The sequence below is a fragment of the Lutra lutra genome, chromosome 2, assembly GCF_902655055.1.
Source record: "Lutra lutra chromosome 2, mLutLut1.2, whole genome shotgun sequence".
Taxonomy (NCBI): Eukaryota; Metazoa; Chordata; class Mammalia; order Carnivora; family Mustelidae; genus Lutra; species Lutra lutra.
Window position 1 is genome coordinate 187,614,420 of NC_062279.1, and position 23,486 is coordinate 187,637,905.

Sequence of the window (23,486 nt, forward strand, 5' to 3'; positions counted from 1 at the left end):
GAGGAAGAGGTCTGAAATTGGAGTATCAGAACTTGGTGGAAAAAATGGGGGGAGACTTAAGCTGACCATGAAGGGCAGGGTAGGACTGTCTTAGTAGAGAAAAGATACTTAAGGGGTTCAGCAAGAAAATACTTGGTGTTATTTGATTTGGGAATGGAATTACCACAACAGTCAGTATACGATTTTTGTCTTGATCTGTCCTTTTCTTTTCTTTTCTCTCTCTCTCTTTTTTTTAAAAGATTATTTATTTATTTATTTGGCAGAGGTCACAAGTAGGCAGAGGGGGAGGTGGGCGGGGGGGGGGAGGTGGGAAGCAGGCTCCTTGCTGAGCAGAGGGCCCGATGCAGGGCTTGATCCCAGGACCCCGAGATCATGACCTGAGCTGAAGGCAGAGGCTTTACCCACTGAGCCACCCAGGTGCCCATTGATCTGTCTTTGATAGGTGTTCGTGGATATTAAGATGGAAAGAGATTGTCACAGTCTTTGGATGTCATTAGGAATTGTTGAAAGACTGTCAAGGAATGTGCATAAAGCATTACTTTAGAAAGGTTACTTTGGAAGTAAATTTTAGTTGGGAGTGGGAAGAGGCTGGAGACATACAGAGACCTTTGACTAGCCTAGGCTTAAGATAATAGTGTTCTAGACTGGGGTGATGGTAGAAATAAGGAGTAGAGGGATGACTTCCCTTTGGTTCATTATTACCACCAGTTCTCATTGCCTTTTACTCCACTTTGGGGAACTTGGGTGTTAAATACCATTTGTGGTCTGTTTAGTCCCATTGTCTCTCTCTCTTTTTTTTTTTTTTAAGATTTTATTCATTTATTTGAGAGAGAATGAGTGAGAGAGAGCATGAGAGAGGAGAAGGTCAGAGGGAGAAACAGACTCCCCAAGGAGCTGGGAGCCTGATGCGGGACTCGATCCTGGAAGTCCGGGATCATGACCTGAGCCAAAGGCAGTCACTCAACCAGCTGAGCTACTCAGGCGCCCCCATTGTCTCTTTGTCTAAGATTTGGTTTAGAGAGAAACCCACATCCATTTATCTCTGGAAAGTTCTCATGGATCTTGTTTTATTGGGGAACAAATAGATACTAATTGAAAACTTTTTTTCCCTTGTGGGGTGGGTGAGCTATAGTCAGGGTTGGAAGTTGGAAGTTCTTAGTCCTTTATAGAGTAATTAGGATTTTTTTGAATGTTGAAGAGGTAGGTTAATTTTTTTTGGTGTTTAGTTGTCCTGATTATCTGAATTTATCTTTTCTTTTCTGGTAACTTTGTTCTTCTGACCTTAACCAAGGAGAGGGCACATAAAGTTATATAGATTATTTATACAAATCCTTTAACTATTTGGTATAAACACAGAGCATATGAGCTATGTGCATAGTCTTTATTTACTTGGGATATTTTAAGACTGTTTGTCTTTTGCCTTAAGAAAGCCATTAAGTATTCAACTTGACATCTATGGAATATGGATATTGGCTTTGGAGAGTCTCTGTAGTAGTAAAGTGAGTTAATTTCAGTTTCTAGAGTTGCGTCTAGTGAAAAATGCTAATGTTGACGAAAATGGAATCTTATGGAAAAAAGTTATCCTTTTCATGTTTTTGGTTTCCTTTTAGCCAAGATACTTGCTGAAGTTTGAACAAATTTACCTCTCCAAACCTACCCATTGGGAAAGAGATGGTGCTCCTTCACCAATGATGCCAAATGAGGCCAGATTAAGAAATCTCACGTAAGACTTTTTCCAACAGTTGGTATTGAAATACAATTCAGAAAATGTAATTTTAACCAGTTCAATTGAGAGTTTAGCAAATATCTTACTATTACATAATTGTGATCTTTGTTTCTAAAGGTATTCTGCTCCACTTTATGTTGATATAACAAAAACAGTCATTAAGGAAGGTGAAGAACAACTTCAAACTCAGCATCAGAAAACTTTTATAGGAAAAATTCCAATTATGTTGCGTTCAACTTACTGCCTCTTGAATGGCTTAACAGATCGTGATCTTTGTGAGTTAAATGAATGCCCCTTGGATCCTGGTGGATATTTCATTATTAATGGATCAGAAAAGGTATAATAAGTATTTTTTATTTTTATTATTATTTTTTAAGATTTTATTTATTTGTTTTTCAGAGAGAGAGAACACACACAAGCAGGCAGAGGCAGAGGGAGAAGCAGGCTCCCTGCTGAGCAAGGAGCCTGATTCGGGACTCGATCCTAAGACCCTGGGATCATGACCTGAGCCGAAGGCAGCGACTTAACTGACTGAGCCACCCAGGCGTCCCATAATAAGCATTTTTTAAAGAAAATTACAGTATATAATTAAGATTTAAGTTGTGAAAGTTCAAATTAAAAAGTAAATTTATGTACAGAATAACCTGGAGGTGGTAGTGGAATTATTTAGGGGGTGACAACTTACATAAACCAGAACTTTATTTAGCTATATTTTATAAACACTAGAAATTTGGTGGTGTTTGAGCTTATATGTTTCTGTGAAGCATTTATGTAAAATGGAGTTTGTAAAGTTCAAGAATTGATATTTCAGTGAGCCCATGGATCAGGTTAAGATGCAGATTTTGCTCTTCTTTCTACTTCAAAGACTTGTGGGATTTATGGCATAACTTTTTTGTTGTCCATATAGGTTCTGATTGCTCAAGAGAAAATGGCAACAAACACGGTCTATGTGTTTGCCAAAAAGGATTCTAAATATGCCTACACAGGAGAGTGTAGATCATGTTTGGAGAATTCATCCCGGCCCACCAGTACTATTTGGGTTAGCATGCTGGCAAGAGGAGGACAGGTATGGACTGGAATATGATATTGTTTGGCTTTATTTCTTTTTGTCTAGTCTTAGAATTTATCAGACTGCATTCTTAGTCAAAAAAGCTTTCGTCAGTATTAAGGTAGGTGTTGTATTATTTACTTATTGCTAGTAGCAAATTACTCCAGTACCAACATTTATCATCTCACAGTTTCTGTGAATCTAGAACCTGGGTGCGGCTTTACTGGGTCCCCTGGCTGAGCATCTCTCATAAGGCTGCAGTCATTTTTTTTTTTTTTTTTAAGATTTTATTTATTTATTTAACAACAGAGTTCATAAGTTGACTGAGAGGCAGGCAGAGAGAGGGGGAGGGAAGCAGGCTCCCTGCTGAGCAGAGAGCCCGATGCAGGGCTTGATCCCAGGAACATTGGGATCATGACCTGAGCTGAAGGGAGATGCTTCACCAACTGAGGCGCCCCAATAAATAAAATCTTTATTAAAAAAATGGGTAGGCTTTCTTGAATATTTGTCATGTGCTGGTTAGGTAACTCAGATTTCTTGATTTTTATCTTTTTTTTTTTAAAGATTTTATTTATTTATTTGACAGAGAGAGAGAGAGATCACAAGCAGGCAGAGAGGCAGGCAGAGAGACAGGAGGAAGCAGGCTCCCTGCTGAGCAGAGAGCCCGATGCGGGACTCGATCCCAGGACTCCGAGATCATGACCTGAGCCGAAGGCAGCGGCTTAACCACTGAGCCACCCAGGCACCCCTTGATTTTTATCTTTAAAACTATCTTTGAAAGTAGTTGTAATTGCCTCTGTTTAATTTCAGATAACAGTTTTGTATTTTGTTTTGATTAAGTCATACATGCACATTAAAATAGTTCAAAAGTTGAAAAAGTATACTATAATTTTTAAAGAGTTTTCAAAATTTATTGATGAGAGACAGAGAGAGAGAGAGAGAGAGGCAGAGGGACAAGCAGGCTTCTGGTGGAGCGGGGAGCCTGATGTGGGACTGGATCCCAGGATCGAGCTGAAGGCAGACAAACTTAACTGACTGAGCCACCCAGGTGCCCCAAAAGAGTACACTATAAATAGTAGTCTTCCTTGGACCATTCCTTTCCCCAGAGGCAGCTGCTTTTGAAAATTTCTCATGAATCAGTTCAGAAATAGTCTTAATGCAAAAAATATGAATGGGAGCATGTGATACACACTAGACTTTGCTGGTATGCTTTAAAAACATGGTTGAGCACTTGATCATTATTTTGTAGCCGTTATATTCCATATGTAGATGTAGCATAATTTATTTAACCTTTTCCCTTTTGATGGACATTTAGGTCTCTATTCTTGTGGCTGGCCAACAGTTCTGCAGAGCCTAATGCCACCTTTTTAAGTTAAAAGGTAAAGAACTTGGAGATAGAGAATTTTAACTACCTGAAGTTAAACACATATGTAGAATAGGTGTTTTAAAGAATTAAAATGGGGGGCGCCTGGGTAGTTCAGTGGGTTAAGCTCCTGCCTTCAGCTCAGGTCATGATCTCAGGATCCTGGGATCGAGCCCCGCATTGGGCTCTCTGCTCAGCAGGGAGCCTGCTTCCCCCTTTCTCTCTGCCTGCCTGTCTGGCTACTTGTGATCTCTCTCTCTCTGTCAAATAAATAAATAAAATCTTTAAAAAAAATGGTTTTTCTTGTAAATATAGGTAGAACGGGGCCCAAGCACAAGTACTTGGAAGTATTTGAAAAGTATTTGGAAAAGTATTTCCAAGTATTTGGGAAAAGTATTTGGAAAAGATCTCAGGTGTTGCAGATATGCATTCTTTGTTGAGAAGGATTGGCCTAGATCATGGAGAGCAAAGAAATGAAAACAGCATATTAGGTTATTGTGGCAGCTATGGGCAAAATGAATGAATTAGAGGCAGAGAAAGGAAAATCATCTGGTGCACCTGACTAGTTCAGTCAGTAGAGCATACAGCTCTTGATCTCAGGGTTGTAGTTTTGAGTCCCACATTGGGTATGAAGATTATTTAAAAATCAAATCTTAAAATAATCATCTGGATTTAGTGATAAGTTTGATATGTTTGTTATAGTATGAATCAATTAAGATTCTGATGTTTCTATCCCTAAGTTCTGGATAAAAAGAAAACTTTCGAGAATTGATTTTTTTTTTAAAGATTTATTTATTTATTTGACAGGCAGAGATCACAAGTAGGCAGAGAGGCAGGCAGAGAGAGAGAGGTGGAAGCAGGCTCCCTGCTGAGCAGAGAGCCCAATGCGGGGCTCAATCCCAGGATCCTGAGATCATGACCTGAGCTGAAGGCAGAGGCTTTAACCCACTGAGCCACCCAGGCGCCCTAAGAATTGATTTTTAGAACGTAATGACTTCATTTTTTAGACAAAAGATTTTGTGAGGGTACGTGATGTGTGCATTATTTTTCTTGTGTTCTTGTTCTGAGAAAGATCTGTGATGAAACAAATAATAGATTGAATGGAATAACTGACATGGAAGTAGAAACAACCAAACGGCATTTGGAGATATGAGGACTGAGGGTACAGGAAAAAGAACAAGATGAAGGTTTGGAAATTGTTCATGAAGAGTGGTTAACTGAAGACCCATAAGATGGGATAAGGTGTCTCAGAACCAAGGCCTGAATAGGAGGAGAGAGATGACAGAAATTGTTATTAGAGGGACCATGATAATGTAGGGGTATGAAGCCAAGAGAGGATAGAGCTTAATATTAAAGAAAGAAATATAATTAAAAGGGAGAAACCAGTTATTTGTATGAAAGTGTAGGTTAGTAACTTTCATTTTATTTTATTTTATTTTATTTTATTTTTTAAAGATTTTATTTATTTATTGGACAGACAGAGATCACAAGTAGGCAGAGAAGCAGGCAGAGAGAGAGGAGGAAGCAGGCTCCCTTCTGAGCAGAGAGCCCGATGGGGGGCTCGATCCCAGAACCCTGGGATCATGACCTGGGCTGAAGGCAGAGGCTTTAACCCTCTGAGCCACCCAGGCGCCCCTCATTTTATTTTTGTATGTGTGTGCAGTTAAAGAGAAACTGGAAAAGATAAATTTTTGGAAAGAGGCTTTTTGTTAATTTTGAAATATTCAAATGAGAGATACTTTACAGGCCAGCTCTGAGTTAATACTTGTTTTTCATTTGTTGCTTAGCTTTTTTCCCATATTTGTCCATATGTGTGTATGTATTTTTACCCCTCATGTATTTCTTCCAGAGTTTTGTGTGGTCCATTTTGTTTTGTGTGTGTGTGTCTTTTTTTTTTTTTTTTTTTTTTTTTTTTTGCCAGGTGACGGGGTGCAGGATCAGTGATCATCTTCTTTTGTAGCTAGTCAGTTGGCTACAAATGTCAATTTCAAGTGCAGTATTGGGTAATTCTAAGAGAGTCTTGGCAGGCAGATAGTAGAGGATGGAAGTTCTCTCATGCCTACATGATCAGCCTATTTATAAAATTAGTAAACCTGTTCCATTGGTTTTCAAAAGGAGCCATAGTATGTTCCTAAGTATACCCTAAGTATGAAGGTATACTTCCTTTGAAATACATACAATGAACCTGTATATGAAATGATTCTCATGATGTTTGTACATGGCTGTGATCACTTTGTATTGATATTCGAATGATGTTTTATTTTTCTAGGGTGCGAAAAAGAGTGCTATTGGTCAGCGCATTGTGGCAACCCTACCATATATCAAGCAGGAAGTTCCCATCATTATCGTGTTCAGAGCATTAGGTTTTGTGTCTGACAGAGATATTTTAGAGCATATTATTTACGATTTTGAAGATCCAGAGATGATGGAAATGGTAATGTGAAAGCAAAATGTATTTGCAGTGTTTTATAAGAGGTTTAAAGTTACTGTTGCTAATCTTAAAACATAGTAGAAAGATCTCTGAAGAGTAATTTAGTTTTCACAAATCCCATGCCATTTACTGTAGTGAAAGCCTGCAGCCTTGCTTCAGCTTCTTTCTTGACAATTTTATGTAAAATAGACATAAAAACTAGAGGCAGCCAGAGTTCATGGACCGTATCAAGAAGAAACCCTGGTAAGGAAAATCATGAAAACATACAGTGCTGGTGTGACTTAGTAAAAATGGAAAATGAATAGTTGATGCCTTCTTTTTTCTTTTGAGATAATGTCAGACTTACAGAAAAGTCGCAAAGAACTCTTGTATACTCTTCACCCAGATTCACTAGTTGTTAGCTGTGCTACATATGATTTAGCATTCTCTTTATATACACACATTATTTTTTTCTAGATCATTTGAGAGTGATTTTCAGGCATTGTGCCTTTTACTCCTAAATACCTCAGAGTGTATTTCCTAAGAACCAAGACATTAATTACATATTCATAATACAGTTAGTAAAATCAGAACCTTTCACTTGGCTTCAGTACTGTTAAGCCATAGATCTTATTTAGATTTTTGCCAGTTGTCTAGATAATGTCCTTAATGTTTTTTTTTTTTTTCCTGGTTCAGAATCCAATCGAGGATGGTGTATTGGATGTCATTTTTACATCTGTTCAGACTCTTTAAAAAATGTTTTGTTGTCTTTTCCCTCAGCGTTTAATAACATTGAAGTTTTTGGAGAGAATAAACCAGTTACTTTTGTAGAATTTGCCTCAATTTGGACTTCTCTGGTATTTCTTCATGATTAGATTCAGTTTATCCCTTTTTTGCCAGGAAAAATATAGAAGCAATATTGTGTGCTTCCCAGGACATTGTATCAGGAGTCACGTGATGGAATTTTGTTCCATTATTTGTAATATTAACTCTACAGTAGCCTCTTAGGTTCCTCTACAATAAAGTTACTGTTTCTGTGGGAAGGTTCTTTGAGTCTAGGTAAATATCCATTTCTTTGTCAGTGCTTTTTATTAATGATCCTTGTCTCAGTAGTTGATAGTTTTAAAGTTGTCCTGAATTGTCCAGTCTTTTTTTTTTTTTTTAAAGATTTTTATTTATTTATTTGACAGAGAGAGATCACAAGTAGGCAGAGAGGCAGGCAGAGAGAGAGAAGGAAGCAGGCTCCCTGCTGAGCAGAGAGCCGGATGCGAGGCTTGATCCCAGGACCCTGGGATCATGACCTGAGCCGAAGGCAGAGGTTTTAACCCGCTGAGCCACCCAGGCGCCCCTGAATTGTCCAGTCTTTTAAGACTACTGAGAAATAAGGTTAAATGGAGGCTAAACATTGGTCACAAAGTGAATTATTGGAGTGAATATATGTTATTAGAGCACTGACACAGTTCCATGAGAAAATTGAATTCTGGTTAGATTTTACTTTAAGCTTTTAACAGTGTTCATATATTTTTTTGTTTTGTTTTTGTTTTCTTTAAATGCTTAAATATGTTAACTACTTAAGTATTTAAAAGAAAATATATATTATCTTTTATCCAAAGGCATCCCAAATGATTCATACTGGATTTGGACCATATTCAAACTAGAATTTTCTTAGTAACATGAAAGAGATGATTCATTTTCTGTATGTTATTTATTTATTTTTGAAAGTTATTACTTATTCCTTTAGTTCTTACAAAGCTTGGGCCAATTTTTAGAGTCTGTGAGTCAAGCATTCACTTTGCAAAAGTGCTTTAATTTTTTCTTCTGCAAATATTATCATTATCCCTTTTTCTGAATCCATATTAACCTTAACAGAAGTTTCACGACAACATTGACAATTTAAAAAGACCACGTTCATTTACCATTATGTGGCCTCACTTTGAATGGTTTATGTTACCTTTTTCTGATCTTTGGTTCCACGATTGGAATTTGGATGTTTAAACTTGAGAATCAGTGATAAAGAGACCTAAGAAGTCAAAGGCCAGAAAGGCATTTCAGTATATGTGATAGGATTAAAGTGTATTTACAGGCGCCAAAGTTACTCAGTGGTACCTCTCATTCCATATGCTCATTGTGTAAAATTGTAATTTTAGAATGGTGAAACTTAGAGATTGTCATAACTGATTACTTTGTAGACAAGGAAACAGATTACATGACTGCTCGGGGCCATGGCTGTTTAGCAGCAGGGATGGGATGTAGGTCCCTATAACAATGTGCCTTTGAAATACTCTCTTTTACAAAACACAGAGTGCTTTTATTTATAGGTTAAAAACCTCTTAAACCAAGGCTAAAACCAATCTGGCACATTTATTCATTTGTAGTTTAGTAAATTTTAATTTGACTATTAAACTTTTCTAATTGGTCTGAGATTTTTTTTTTTTAAGATTTTATTTATTTATTTGACAGAGATCCCAAGTAGACAGAGAGGCAGGCAGAGAGAGAGAGAGAGAGAGGGAAGCAGGCTCCCTGCTGAGCAGAGAGCCTGATGCGGGACTCGATCCCAGGACCCTGAGATCATGACCTGAGCCGAAGGCAGCGGCTTAACCCACTGAGCCACCCAGGCGACCCGGTCTGAGATATTTAGAAGGGATTTTTGTTTTGCCATTGTTCATTAAATTGTAAAAACCAAAAACTACTACTTTTTTTTTTATGATGGAATTACTTTTTTTTTTTTTTTTTTAGGAAGTATAATTGCCTGTGTTGATGAGTGGATTTTGTCAGAGATCTCTAGATCTTTTTTTTTTTTTTGGGGGGGGGGCAGACAGATCACAAGTAGGCAGAGAGGCAGGCAGAGACAGAGAGGAGGAGGAGGCAGGCTCCCTGCTGAGCAGAGAGCCAGATGTGAGGCTCGATCACAGGACCCTAGGATCATGACCTGAGCCGAAGGCAGAGGCTTTAACCACTGAGCCACCCAGGCGCCCCGAGATCTCTAGATCTTAAAGTGTATTCAAGTACTACGATTCTATGAGTCCTTGTTTTTTAAAAAAAAATTTTTGTATATCCTATTAGTTACATAGGGATACTTAACATGTTATAAGTTTAAGTTACAGTTGACTTATTTTAAGGTGAAAATATGAATTTGAAAATAACTTTCATTTGAATTATCTGATAGGTGAAACCTTCTCTCGATGAAGCTTTTGTCATCCAGGAACAGAATGTTGCACTAAATTTCATTGGTTCAAGAGGGGCAAAGCCTGGTGTCACTAAAGAGAAAAGAATTAAATATGCAAAAGAAGTCTTACAAAAAGAAATGCTTCCTCATGTTGGTGTCAGCGACTTTTGTGAGACCAAAAAAGCTTATTTTTTGGGGTAAGTTAAATACTGTTCTAAGATTTTTGCCAAGATAGTGTTGAGATACAATTTTTCTTAAAGTTGAAAATGTCAGAAATGTGTTTTTAACAAACGAGTTTTTTAAAAAGCCAAAAGCTGTATGTTTTGTTTTTCACTTCTTTTTCTTTCTTTTTTATTTTATTTTAAAGGTACATGGTTCATAGGTTGCTTCTAGCAGCCTTGGGTAGAAGAGAATTGGATGACAGGGATCACTATGGAAACAAAAGATTGGATCTTGCTGGGCCACTGCTTGCGTTCTTATTTCGAGGGTAAGGAATGCTAGAATGATATGGTTAAAGTAGAGAGATTTCGCTTTAGATTGATCATTGCACTAATGGACGTACTAAACTGTCGTGGCATTAAAGCTAGCTACATTCTCTACCACTTGTCCACGTTTTATTCTGCTTTATGTCTGAGAATTTCAAGTTTATGAAAACAGTTTATTATTTATTTCTCTTTATTCCTCTTGTAGCTTTAGAAGGCATTTGTCTTGATTTTCTGAGTACTGATGATATTGGAATTTTTAGTTGTGCTTTTGCATTTTATAAAAACACAAAAGCTGGAGGGAAATAAAAATATTAGCAATATTGGTGTAATGTGAGTTTTTTCCTTCATAGGTCTTTGTTTTTCATATTTCCTATAATGAACATATAACACTTTTGTAATTAGAAGAAGTTATTTTTAAAAACAAAAAATAGACAATTTAATTTTTAAAAAAGTTGCTACATACTGTTTTTTTGTTTTGTTCTGTTTTCTAAAACATTTTTTTGAGAGAGAGAGTGTGTGCACATGCATGAGCAGGGGGCTGCGGGGAGAAGGGTCAGAGGGATAGGGAGAAACAGATGTGGGGCTTGATGCCAGGACCCTGAGATGACCTGGGTTGAAGGCATACACTTAACCAACTGAGCCACCCAGGCACCCCTATGCATTCTGTTTTTTAATGTGTCGTAGATTTCTTGTTTTTCAGCCTTTTGTTTTCACCCCACTAAGGAACCTCTTTTGACATTTTCCCCCTAGTTGCTCCCCTCATGTATTTTTATGTATTGTAAGTACATCAGTGCTTTTTACATAAAAAGAGTAATAACACTTCCTTTCCGGGGAGCTTGGGTGGCTCAGTGGGTTAAAGCCTCTGCCTTTGGCTCAGGTCATGATCCCAGGATGGGATTGAGCCCCACGTCAGGCTCTCTGCTTAGCGGGGAGCTTGCTTCCCTCCCCCTCTCTCTTCTTGCCTCTCTGCCTGCTTGTGATCTCTGTCTGTTAAATGAATAAATAAAAATTCTTTTTTTTTTTTTAAGATTTTATTTATTTATTTGAGAGAGAGCATGAGAGGCGAGAAGGTCAGAGAGAGAAGCAGGCTCCCCATAGAGCTGGGAGCCCGATGCAGGACTGGATCCTGGGACTCCAGGATTGTGACCTGAGCTGAAGGCAGTTGCTTAACCAACTGAGCCATCCAGGCGCCCCGAATAAATAAAAATTCTTAAAGCAAAACAAAACAAAAACACTTCCCTTCCTCTACCCCAACTATTTTCCTTCGCATCGTGGGCGATATTGTCCATATTGAGAATGCATGTTGTTGACCTTTACATATTTATAATGATACCATTTTATTTGGCAGTATGTTTAAGAATTTGCTTAAAGAAGTACGGATCTATGCACAGAAGTTTATTGATCGAGGAAAGGATTTTAATTTGGAGTTGGCAATTAAAACAAGGATTATCTCTGATGGCCTAAAATACTCTTTAGCTACGGGAAACTGGGGTGACCAAAAGAAAGCTCATCAAGCCAGAGCTGGAGTATCTCAGGTGGGACATTGCCTGTGACTACAGGTTTGATAGAAAAATGTTGTGCAACTAATAGATCCTTTCATTTACTGAATATAAATTACTTTGCCTTTTTCCCCCTCGGGTATAGTAGCATTGGTGGATTTTGAATTATGAGAATGAAATTTTATGTTTCTGGAGCTCCATGTTAGACACTCACCTAGAGAATAAATCAGTATTCCTTTCCTTTGATGCAAAGTACAGTACAGTGTTGACCCGTGAACAGTTTGGCGGTTAGGGGCGCCAGCTCTTAACGGTGATTGGAGGCGAGCATAAAGTATTTATGTGGTATGTTAGAGCTGTACATCACATATTTGCCATCCCTGCTATAAGGGGCGCTTAAGTTATGGGGTGCATGATATTATTCAGGGGCAAGATGCAGAAAGGAGGGTTTAGGAGAGTTTGACAGTTGATTATAGGTAAAAATGTGACTTTGCCTCATTCCAGTATTTGCCAAAAATGTGATCGTTTGAGTAGCAGGAATGTCCAAACTTAAACGATTTGCTGTTGTTTTCCAGGTATTAAACCGCCTGACCTTTGCATCAACTCTTTCTCACCTACGTCGTTTAAATTCACCTATCGGTAGAGACGGCAAGCTAGCCAAACCAAGACAGTTGCATAATACGTTGTGGGGAATGGTGTGTCCTGCGGAAACCCCAGAGGTAATCATTAGAATTTACATTTAGGACAAAAACTCTACCAGTAATTACATAATTACTTGTAGAAGTAAGTATTTAATTAAAGTGTGTGCTTTTGGAACTAATGTTTACTTATGATTTTGTTTTTAGAAGGTGTGAGTAAATCCTGAAATCAAATTGAAGGGAAAATGTTTATGGAGAAGAATTTTGATAGGCATGTTAAATCAGAATGATTGATTTTTTTGTTTATTTGTAGGGCCATGCTGTAGGACTTGTGAAGAATTTAGCTCTGATGGCTTATATTTCAGTTGGATCTCAGCCTTCTCCAATTTTGGAATTTTTAGAAGAATGGAGTATGGAAAATTTAGAAGAAATTTCTCCTGCAGCTATTGCCGAGTATGTATAGATGTGATTTCCTTCCTTCTTTTCTTTGAAGATTTTATTTATTTATTTAATAGAGAGAGGGAGCGAGCATGAGCAGGGGGAAGCAATAGAGGGAGATGGAGAAGCAGGCTCCCTGCTTTTCCGATGGGCTCAATCTCAGGACCCTGGGATTATGACTTGAGCCAAAGGTGTATGCTTAACCAACTGAGCCAGCCAGGCACCCAGATGTGATTTCTTTTTTGGAACTATTGTTAATCTTTGGTTGTTGCTTAGTATAGAGTTACTAACTGCAGAATGCCTTTGGTTTCACATTTTAGTGCAACCAAGATTTTTGTTAATGGCTGCTGGGTTGGAATACATAAAGATCCTGAACAACTTATGAACACCCTAAGGAAATTGCGGCGTCAGATGGACATCATTGTGTCTGAAGTGAGTCTTTAATTAAGAGTGCATGATTTCTTTTTTTTTTAAGATTTTATTTATTATTTATTTGACAGAGCATAAGTAGGCAGAGTGGCAGGGAGAGGGAGAAGCAGGCTCCCCACTGAGCAGGGAGCTTGTTGCGGGGCTCAATCCTAAGACCCTGGGATCATGAGTTGGATGCTCAGCTGACTGAGCTACCAGGCACCCAGAGATTTATTCTTAAAATGTGATACATCTCTAAAGATTTCTGTATTTAGGTGGATATGGAAGTACTTTGGGATTAGGATAGTTTTTTTTTTTTAAACATTAATATATATTGTATGGGCTTTATTACTACCCCAATTAGGACTTTTGATTTTAGTGTACTGTATTAAGGGATATGGCTTGGTCTTTTGATTTCCCCTCATCTACCCTGTGGGTTCTTTCTAGGTGAAAGTGGGTTTGGAGAGAAACTGTAACACACTTAAGCCAGTAGCTGATCTCTTTTCTATGTAGCTGAGCAGGGAACAGAGTTTGATTGTTCTAGGCTTTCCTTTAGCAGGCAGATCCTGGGTTTTGAACCGCAAGTACTCATAGCTTGAAGGCAGGAACAGCATGCTTCACTTGAGAGCAGGTAGAACTAAGAGAAAGCCTAAGAACCAAAATTGGCTTTATTTTTTTATGGTTGAGAACTTTGGTAATACCATGCTTTTCTGCTAAGAGCCGCCTTTAGCTTTTCTGTGTTTTCTAGGGTAAGATTAAATTCTTCATGCTGTTTTAGGCCTCTTTACCTTTCCATGGCCCATTCCCTTAACCTGGAATATTTGTGTTCCCTGTCCCCCATTTCTTCTAAAAAATGAGCAATAGGGGAAAAGGTTCTTACTACTTTTTTTTCAGGTAAATCTCACTTACTCTGTAAAACTTATATTAATTCTCATCTCCTTCAAGATACTTACCTTAACACCCCGCCTCCCCAAAGTTTGATTAAATCACAGCTTGGCAAAGGTTTTCTGGAAAGGGCCGGATACTAAATTAGGCTTTTTTTTTACCATATATCGTCTGTTGTGTATTCACCTCTGCTGTTGTAGTGAAAAGTAGCCATAGGCAGTAGATAAGGCAATAAAACAATTTATTTATAAAAATAGATGGCAAGTGAGAGTAGATTTGGCCTGTGGGCTCTTCCATGACCCCCTGATTTATTAGATCTCTATGACCGTATCTAGTGTGTTTAACTTAAAATGTTTTTGACAGAGTTCTTGTCCCAGATAGTACCTTCTGACTTACTTGCCTGCCTCACTCACCACATCATTAACTCTCCAGGGGCAGGGAACATGTATTAATATGACTTTGTATTTTCAGCTGTGAGCATGGAACCTGACAAATAGTAGACATTGTTTATTGAACATACAAGGTAACCCTGTGTCCTTGGACTAACCACTTTAATCCCCTGTTAGAGAGTGATTTTGGGAGACTCTAAGTAAGTGGGAGAATTGTGTATATTTTCCTGAAGGAGTCTGGCACTTTTTCTTTTCCTTCATGTTTTCTAACTACCAGAGGTCCTTATTTAACCAATTTCTGCCTTCTGTTGGACCTGTTAGGCTGTTCTGTCAGTAGTCCTCTCTGGACCTACTGAAATACACCTTTTTCTTTTGGGGCTTTGAGGAGATATAGCTCACAGTTTATGTTGTCCTGTTAAGACAATAAAACTGTATTTTATTACGAATTTTCGAAGGATTCAAGGCAGTGCATTTTTTTTTTTTAAGATTTTATTTATTTATTTGACAGAGAGAGAGATCACAAGTAGGCAGACAGAGAGGCAGGCAGAGAGAGGAGGAAGCAGGCTCACTGCTGAGAGCCCGATGTGGGTCTTGATCCCAAGACCCTGAGATCATGACCTGAGCCGAAGGCAGAGGCTTAACCCACTGAGTCACCCAGACGCCCCAAGGCAGTGCATTTGAAAGCAACATCTTTCCTAGGAATTGACAGTGCCACTGATGGTGTTTCTGTTCAAAGACATAGTGTTTCTCCTCAGATTGTTTTTGAAGAACAGGATGTGGGCTAAGGGTGTAGAATATTTTCCCTTTATAATGACTTTCGACTTCTTAGTTTTGGAGACCTTGATTTTTTTTTTTTTTTTTTTTAAGATTTTATTTATTTATTTGACAGAGAACACAAGTAGGCAGAGAGGCAGGCAGAGAGAGAGGAGGAAGGAGACTCCCTGCTGAGCAGAGAGCCTGATGTGGGGCTTGCTCCCAGGACACTGGGATCATGACCTGAGCCGAAGGCAGAGGCTTAACCCACTGAGCTACCCAGGTGCCCTAGACCTTGATGTTTTTGATCAAGCTTTTATGATTTACTCTTGTTTTTTGTTTTTTTTTTTTTTTTAAAGATTTTATTTTTTTGACAGAGAGATCACAAGTAGGCAGAGAGACAAGCAGAGAGGAGGAAGCAGGCTCCCTGCTGAGCAGAGACCCGATGCGGGGCTCGATCCCAGGACCCTGGGATCACGACCTGAGCCGAAGGCAGAGGCCTTAACCCACTGAGCCACCCAGGCGCCCCTACTCTTGTTTTTAAAGCCAGTAATCCAAATCTTTTCCTTTCTTAAATAAACCCAATCTTTAATCTTCAATAGAAGTATCAAGATGTGATTTTACTTTTCTTTAAGTACTTTTCTTGGAGAAATACCAGTCTGTTTTTCCATTTCCCAACTCACTGTCAATTCATTTTTGTAGTTGATATCCAAGATTATATATTAGGTCGAGATAATTCATTGGAAATTCTTATTTGTTTCCTTTTTGACTTATTTCTTTGTAAATTGGTACTTCAAATTCTGCAGTGCTTTTAGTAATTTTTTTTTTAGTTGTAAATTCCCCTCCCCCTGTTTTTTTCTTTTTTTAAACTTAAGCTCTATGCCCCCCATGGTCATGATTCCAAGATCAAGAGCTGCATGCTCTTCTGACTGAGCCAGCCAGGTGCCCCTGCCCAAATTACTTTTTTATGTTTTCTGGGAATGTATTTTCTAGTTCTGCCAGTAGAAATAGCACCTGAGCTACATACGTAATTTAAATTTTTCTAGAAGCCATGTTAAAAAAAAACAAGAAACATTAATTTTAATGATATATTTTATTTGACCTGATATATCCAAAATACTACAGTTTCAACATCTAATCAGTATAAAGGATTATTTATGGGAAATTTTACATTCCTTATTTTTGTGTGGTACTTTTTTATTATTATAATTGACACGTATTACATTAGTTTCATGTATACAACAGTGATTTCACAACTCTCTACATTATGCTCACCACAAAGATAGTTACCATCTGTCACCATACATGCTGTTACAATACCATTGACTATATTCCCTGCACTGTACCATTTATCCCCGTGACTTATTCATTCCATAACTGGAAGCCTGGACCTCCTACTTCCCTCTACCCTATCTGCCCATCCCTCCAGCTCCCTCCCCTCTGACAACCACCAGTTTGTTCTCTTTATTTTTGGGTCTGTTTCTGCTTTGTTCATGTTTATGTGGTACTACCTTTGAAGTCTATTTTGTAGTTTGTACATGTTGTACACTGCAGCCTATATCAGTTCAGAATGAATGGCCACATTTCAGGTGCTTAATATTGACATGTGGCTAGTGACTGCTGTGTTGGACAGGTAGACTATGTCATTTGTTTGATAGGTAAGTGTCATAAGTTGGGCTTATTACTGAGAAAATATCAATGCAGTGGTACAGGGTTGGTTACTGAAAGGTTGCAAAGTGAAGTCTATGTAGTTATCAAAGAGGCAGAATAAGGTGTTATATACTAGTGTTTGTGATGCCAAAAATATATTTCTTCATTTTACTTTATCTTGCATGATATTATTGCCAGATATTATTCAGCTTTATAATTATCAAGTTTAAATATTTGTTCTTTATAAAATTTTACTTTTTATTTTATTATTATTGTTTTTAAAGATTTTATTTATGTATTTGACGGAGAGAGACACAGTGAGAGATAGGGAACATAAGCAGGGGAGTGGAAGAGAGAGAAACAGGCTTCCCCCTGAGCAGGGAGCCCGATGTGGGGCTCGATCCCAGGATCGTGACCAATCTGAAGGCACACGCTTAACAACCAAGCTACCCAGGCTCCCCTCTTTACAAAATTTTAAATTATAGCTAGGTTTTTAGTATATTCAACAATGATAAACTAAAATTTGTCCATTTTATTTGATAGTTATTTCCTCAAGAAATTTATTAGGAATTTTACTGTATTTTTAGCTAAGTCTTAATGATACAGAGAAAATAAACGTTCATGAGACTGTTTTGTCTTTTTACTTACAGGTTTCTATGATTAGAGATATTCGAGAGAGGGAGATTCGGATCTATACAGATGCAGGCCGTATTTGCCGGCCACTTCTGATTGTGGAAAAACAAAAACTACTTTTGAAGAAGAGACATATTGATCAATTGAAAGAGAGAGAATATAACAACTACAGGTAAGAACATGCAGTGAGAAAAAATTGAGTACAATTCACACACCATAAATTTAACCATTTGAAAGTGTTAGAGTTCATTGGTTTTCAGTATATTCATAAGATTGTGCATCAATCACTACTACCTAATTCCTGAACATTTTCATTGCCCCCAAAAAAACACTCCTAGCAATCATATTTGTTTTTCTTTTTTTTTTTTTTAAAGATTTTATTTATTTATTTGACAGAGAGAGATCACAAGTAGACAGAGAGGCAGGCAGAGAGACAGAGAGAGGGAAGCAGGCTCCCTGCTGAGCAGAGAGCCCGATGCGGGACTCGATCCCAGGACCCTGAGATCATGACCTGAGCCGAAGGCAGCGGCTTAACCCACTGAGCCACCCCCACATTTGTTTTTCTTAATTTTGTCATCATGTAAGGGACTTGTAGGGTTTTAAGGATAAAAATCTTTGTGACCTGTTAAAATCTAATAATAATAAGTAACATATAAGTTATGTATATGTAGCATGTAATATGGATAATAGTAAATAAGTTTAATAAAAAGATGAACCTGTTTTAAAGCTTCTTTTTAATACTTGAATGTATATTTTTTATTAAAAAAAATTTCAAACAACATATGTAATACAAAACACATAAAAGCCCCCAATTCATATTTTCCTCTTTTTTTTTTTTTTTAAAAGACCCTCTGGCCTCTTTTTTTTTTTTTTTTTTTTTTAATTTATTTGACAGAGAGAGATCACAAGCAGACGGAGAGGCAGGCAGAGAGAGAGGGAAGCAGGCTTCTTGCTGAGCAGAGAGCCCGATGTGGGACTCGATCCCAGGACCCTGAGATCATGACCTGAGCCGAAGGCAGCGGATTAACCCACTGAGCCACCCAGGCGCCCTCATATTTTCCTCTTAAAAAGTAACTCATACCCATTTATCCACAAATAATTTCCTTTATTTATTTAAAAAGATTTTAATTAAGCTGTATACCAGTGTGGAGCTTGGATTCACAATCCCAGTATCGAGAGTTGCATGCTCCACTGACAGGGCCAGCCAGGTGCTCCCAGATAGTTTGAGGCAAGAACAAAACAAGACAAACCAGTAGTAATTATAGGAGCACACTTCATGGGTATCGTTTAGTAACTTTTTTTTTTTTCCCCCACTATTAACAATATACTTACTTTGGAACTCTTTCTGTATTTGTACATGTAGATACAGGAATACTCTTTGTTAAGTAGTAAGTTTAGTTAAAATACTTCAGTAAATAAGGAAATAAGGTGAATTTTTTTTTAGTTGGCAGGATCTCGTGGCCAGTGGGGTAGTAGAATATATTGACACCCTGGAAGAAGAAACAGTGATGCTTGCAATGACTCCAGATGATTTACAGGAGAAAGAAGTAGCTTATTGTTCCACATATACACACTGCGAGATCCACCCATCAATGATTCTTGGTGTCTGTGCATCTATTATTCCCTTTCCTGATCATAACCAGGTTGGTAGCAGTTTTTAACTTCTGGTTCGTGAGGAATTGGGAGAAGTAGAAAAAATTAGATTAATCTGTAGTTTTCTTAAAAGGGTGGTGATGAAAAGGACTGTGAATTCCTACAAAATCTGCGTATAATATACTTATTGTTTCACTGTTAGGAGCCGGAGTTGATTTTTCCAAATGTTTATCATTTACCTTTCAGAAAAAAGCACATCCTTTTCCAACCATATTCCTGATATATGTAGTACCCTGTGAAGTTTGTTCCTTTAGAAGTAGTTACATTTTCATTGATTATGCTTTTCATTTCTACATTTAGTCCCCTAGAAACACATATCAGTCTGCTATGGGTAAGCAGGCTATGGGAGTTTATATCACCAACTTCCATGTTCGTATGGATACACTGGCCCATGTTCTGTATTATCCTCAAAAACCACTTGTGACTACACGGTCTATGGAATATCTACGATTTCGGGAGCTGCCAGCAGGTATGTTCAGTTTTGCTCTTTAGTTTTTAAGATCGTGACATGCTTGGCACTTTTCTGGGTGCTTGGGAGGGTTAATAAAATACATATGACACAGCATTTCTTCTCTCAGAATTTATAATGTGGGAAACAACACAAATAATAAAGAGGCAGATATGCGGAAAGTGTTATGATGAGGTACAGGAAATGACTGACTCCTAATGGAAAACTAGCGCCAGTTTCACAGGGGAGGTGGCATGTTAGACTAGTGTAAAGTTGATGAAAGGGTATTTGAATTTGAGAGATAGGTGGAGGAAGGGCTTAGATGCATGCGTGTATGAGATATGGGAATAGTAGTAGTCCTGGCGCTTTAGTGTGACTGGAGTGTAAGTGCAGGAGTCTCTCATAGTGTGGAGAGACTAGGTTGAATTTTGAGAATGAAGACGCATTCAGCCTTTTGTAGCCAAGAAGTAGTGCAATTAGAAATTTATTTAAGGACTGTCATTCTGGCAGTTGATACAGATTATAGTCAGGTATGGTATTGGAAGGAGATAATTTAGAGGTTTTTGCAATGGTCTAAGTTAGGAATTGGTAAGGTCCTTAAGAAATGAAGAGTAAGGGGGGCGCCTGGGTGGCTCAGTGGGTTAAGCCACTGCCTTCGGCTCAGGTCATGATCCTAGGTCCTGGGTTCGAGCCCCGTGTCGGGCTTTCTGCTCAGCGGGGAGCCTGCTTCCTCCCCTCTCTCTGCCTGCCTCTCTGCCTACTTGTGATTTTTCTCTGTCAAATAAATAAATAAAAATCTTTAAAAAAAAAAAGAAATGAAGAGTAGGGGATACATGCCTGTTGGAATACCCTTGATTAATTGGATGTGGAGTGATGAAGGGAGGGAAGATAGGAATTGGAAATATTGTTAGTATTTGTGGCTTGGGTGATCAAGAAGAGAGGGCGTACTCTTCATAAGATTGGGAGCACATTAGAAGGAAAATGTTTTAGACGTAAGATACAAAAAAAATGATTTTTTTTTTTTAAGATTTTATTTATTTGAGAGAAAAAGAGTGAGAGAGCATGAGAGGGGAGAAGTCCAGAGGGAGAAGCAGACTCCCTGTGGAGCTGGGAGCCTAATGAGGGACTTGATCCCGGGACTCTGGGATCATGACTGAGCTGAAGGCAGTTGCTTAAGAACTGAGCCACCCAGGTGCCCCCAAAATTCAGTTTTCAGCGTGTTGATTTTGAATTGTTGCCATAGCTAAGATTTTTTTTAAAAGATTATTTATTTGGGAGAGAGTGAGAGCATGCACTCATGAGCAGGAGGGAGGGGCAGAAGCAGAGGGAGAGGAAGAAGCAGATTCCCTGCGGGGCGTGGTGGGGGGTTGCTGGATCCCAGGACCCCGAAATCATGACCTGAGCTGAAGGCAGACACAACCGACTGACTCACCCTGGTGCCCCAGAAAAGATTTTCTTTCTTTTTTTTTTAAGTATGTTTAGTTTTTAGGTTTTTTTTTTGTTTTTGTTTTTTAAAGATTTTATTGTCAGAGGAATGAGCTGGGAGAGGAGCAGAGGGAGAGAGAGAGAGAAGCAGACTCCCCACTGAGCAGGGAACCTAATGCAGGACTTGATCCCAGGATCCTGGAATCATGACCTGAGCCAAAGGTAGATGCTTAACCTACTGAGCCACCCAGGTGCCCCCAGAAAAGATTTTCTAATAGTTATAAATGTGGTTTGGAAGAAGGTCAAATCTAGAGCTGTGAAGTTTATTAGTGGTAAGTATAGGATACCGTGAAATGGCTGAGGAAATTCAAAGTGAGCATAGAGCCAGAGACAGAATTTTAGCCACCAGGAAAAGAAATGAGAAGAGATTAGAGATGTAGCTGATGAGGAGAATCAGGAATTTTCAGGAGGAGATTGTTAAGGAGATCGGACAACAGGTAAAAAAGTCTAAAGGGTAGAGAAGCGCTGAATGTTAAAGGAGGCAGCATAGTTCTTTGGTATAACTGTTTTCTTACCTTATTATTAATAGGATTTTGGCTTTAACTGTGGGTAATGTTATTTATTTAGAACTTGCTTAGTAAATAGTGGCCTTAAATTATTAATTATACTAAGGGATCTAACATTTTGATAGCAAATTCTCATAGGTTAGAATGACTTATTTTCAGAGTCCTCCACAAGGGGTTACTCTTGTCTAGGAAAACAGAGTCTGTTAGATTGCCTACAATATGCTCCTATCTTTGGGGGATGCTTGCACTGCTGTGTTTTCTTCAACATTTAGATAATGATTTCTTTATGGCTAGAGAAAAAAAGAAATAAGGTAAAGGATTAGATTTGAGGTAAAATCTTTTGATACTGGTATGAAGTGGTGAAGTCATGGCTGGTAGAGACTACACATGCCTTTTGGTTCTGTTATGGCTTCATGCCTTAATCACAGTATCTATTCTAAAAACTGTATTTTGAGGTAATTTCAAACTGATAGAAAAGTTGTGAGACTTGTACAAAGAACTTCTGTATACTCTTCATCCAGATTTCCCAGTTCACGTTTTACCACATTTGCCTTATTCTTTCCCTTTCTCTTCCTGAACTAGTAGAGAGTAAGTTGTAGACATGAAGCCACATCACTTTTTAATTCTTCAGTGAATTTTTCCTAAAAACAAGGCCATTCTCTGCAATACCTAAGTCAAAATCAGGAGCTTGGCATTGATCTCCATCTAGTGAACAATCCCTAGTTTAAATATTGCCAGTTGTCCTGATAATGTCCTTCATGGGTCTAGGATCTAATCTAGGATTGTGCAATGCATTTAGTTGTATGTCTCTTTAGTCTTCTCAGGGTGGAGTAGTTCTTTTGTTTTTCCTTGTCTCTCATTTTGAAGCATTCAGGCAAGTTATACTTTGGACCTTGTCTCTCAGTTTGGCTTTGACTGTTTCCCCGTGATTGTATTCAGGGTATGAATTTTTGGCAGGACGAGCGTAGAAGTAATGCTGTATTCTCTTGGCATCCTGTCAGGAGGCACATGCTGTCTATATGTCCCATTAGTGGTGACTTTTAACTTTTATCATGTGATTAAGATGGTATCTTATCAGATTTCTCCATTTTTTTGTTAATTATAAGTATTTCGTACTAAGTCATAGTAAATCTTTTGTGAAGAGATACTTTGAGACGATGTGAATATTCTGTTCCTTGACAAACTTTCAGCCATTAGTTTAGCAGGATGATTTTTGCCAAATGGCAATTTTCTAATTCCATCATTCATTCCATTTTGATGCTAAAATTGCCCCAGATTTTCCAGTGGGATCACCTTCAAGATGACTCCTGATAGGTCCATCGTCTTTCTTTACATACTTTTATTTTGTGCTTTCCTTAAGCGTGGACTCAGCCATTGCTCCTTTCAGCGAAGGATAGTATGTGGAAACCAAAGTGTGGGTGCTAAGTGTGCTTCTTTCTATTAGGATATCATCATGTCTAGGTCCTCTCAGCGGATGACCTAGGAAAATATGTATGCGCATACTGTCCCCCCGCCATTTTGCCTATTTTTGTGACTATATGTCAAAGGAAACGTGAGTTCACACTAGTATCGCCCATTGCAGTCCAACACTGGAGTGTTTATTTTAGAACTCCATTTTCTGATGAGAAATCTGGCTCCCACTGACCTCATTTTTTTTTACTTATTGGTTCACTCTGTCGATGTAACCAATCTCCCGACCTCCTGGCTGAATTATTGCCCCTGGCCTTGTCTTACATGCCATCTTCAGCGGCCACATTCTGAGCCCTGACTGAGGGGTTGGAGCTAATCATGTTACGTTAAGGAATGACTTTTTTGATGAGTATCATTCCTGTTTCTGTAGTGTACTATTACCGTGATTTGACATCTTCTGGGAGCAAAAATCCTTGTGACAGAATTTCATCTTAAA

The 23,486-nt window shown here is 38.4% G+C and overlaps 1 protein-coding gene across 1 annotated transcript in view; it reads left to right on the forward strand.

Annotated features, from left to right (window-relative positions):
* The window catches only part of POLR2B (RNA polymerase II subunit B), a 47,977-nt gene that overhangs the window by 11,313 nt on the left and 13,178 nt on the right, over nucleotides 1-23,486 (forward strand). The window contains exons 5-17 of the mRNA XM_047719395.1: nucleotides 1,611-1,723; nucleotides 1,844-2,063; nucleotides 2,634-2,792; nucleotides 6,407-6,571; nucleotides 9,714-9,910; nucleotides 10,081-10,200; nucleotides 11,547-11,733; nucleotides 12,270-12,413; nucleotides 12,646-12,785; nucleotides 13,091-13,202; nucleotides 17,506-17,660; nucleotides 18,933-19,131; nucleotides 19,442-19,610. Coding sequence (XP_047575351.1) covers nucleotides 1,611-1,723; nucleotides 1,844-2,063; nucleotides 2,634-2,792; nucleotides 6,407-6,571; nucleotides 9,714-9,910; nucleotides 10,081-10,200; nucleotides 11,547-11,733; nucleotides 12,270-12,413; nucleotides 12,646-12,785; nucleotides 13,091-13,202; nucleotides 17,506-17,660; nucleotides 18,933-19,131; nucleotides 19,442-19,610 — 2,080 coding nt within the window. The remainder of the gene's footprint in view (nucleotides 1-1,610; nucleotides 1,724-1,843; nucleotides 2,064-2,633; nucleotides 2,793-6,406; nucleotides 6,572-9,713; nucleotides 9,911-10,080; nucleotides 10,201-11,546; nucleotides 11,734-12,269; nucleotides 12,414-12,645; nucleotides 12,786-13,090; nucleotides 13,203-17,505; nucleotides 17,661-18,932; nucleotides 19,132-19,441; nucleotides 19,611-23,486) is intronic.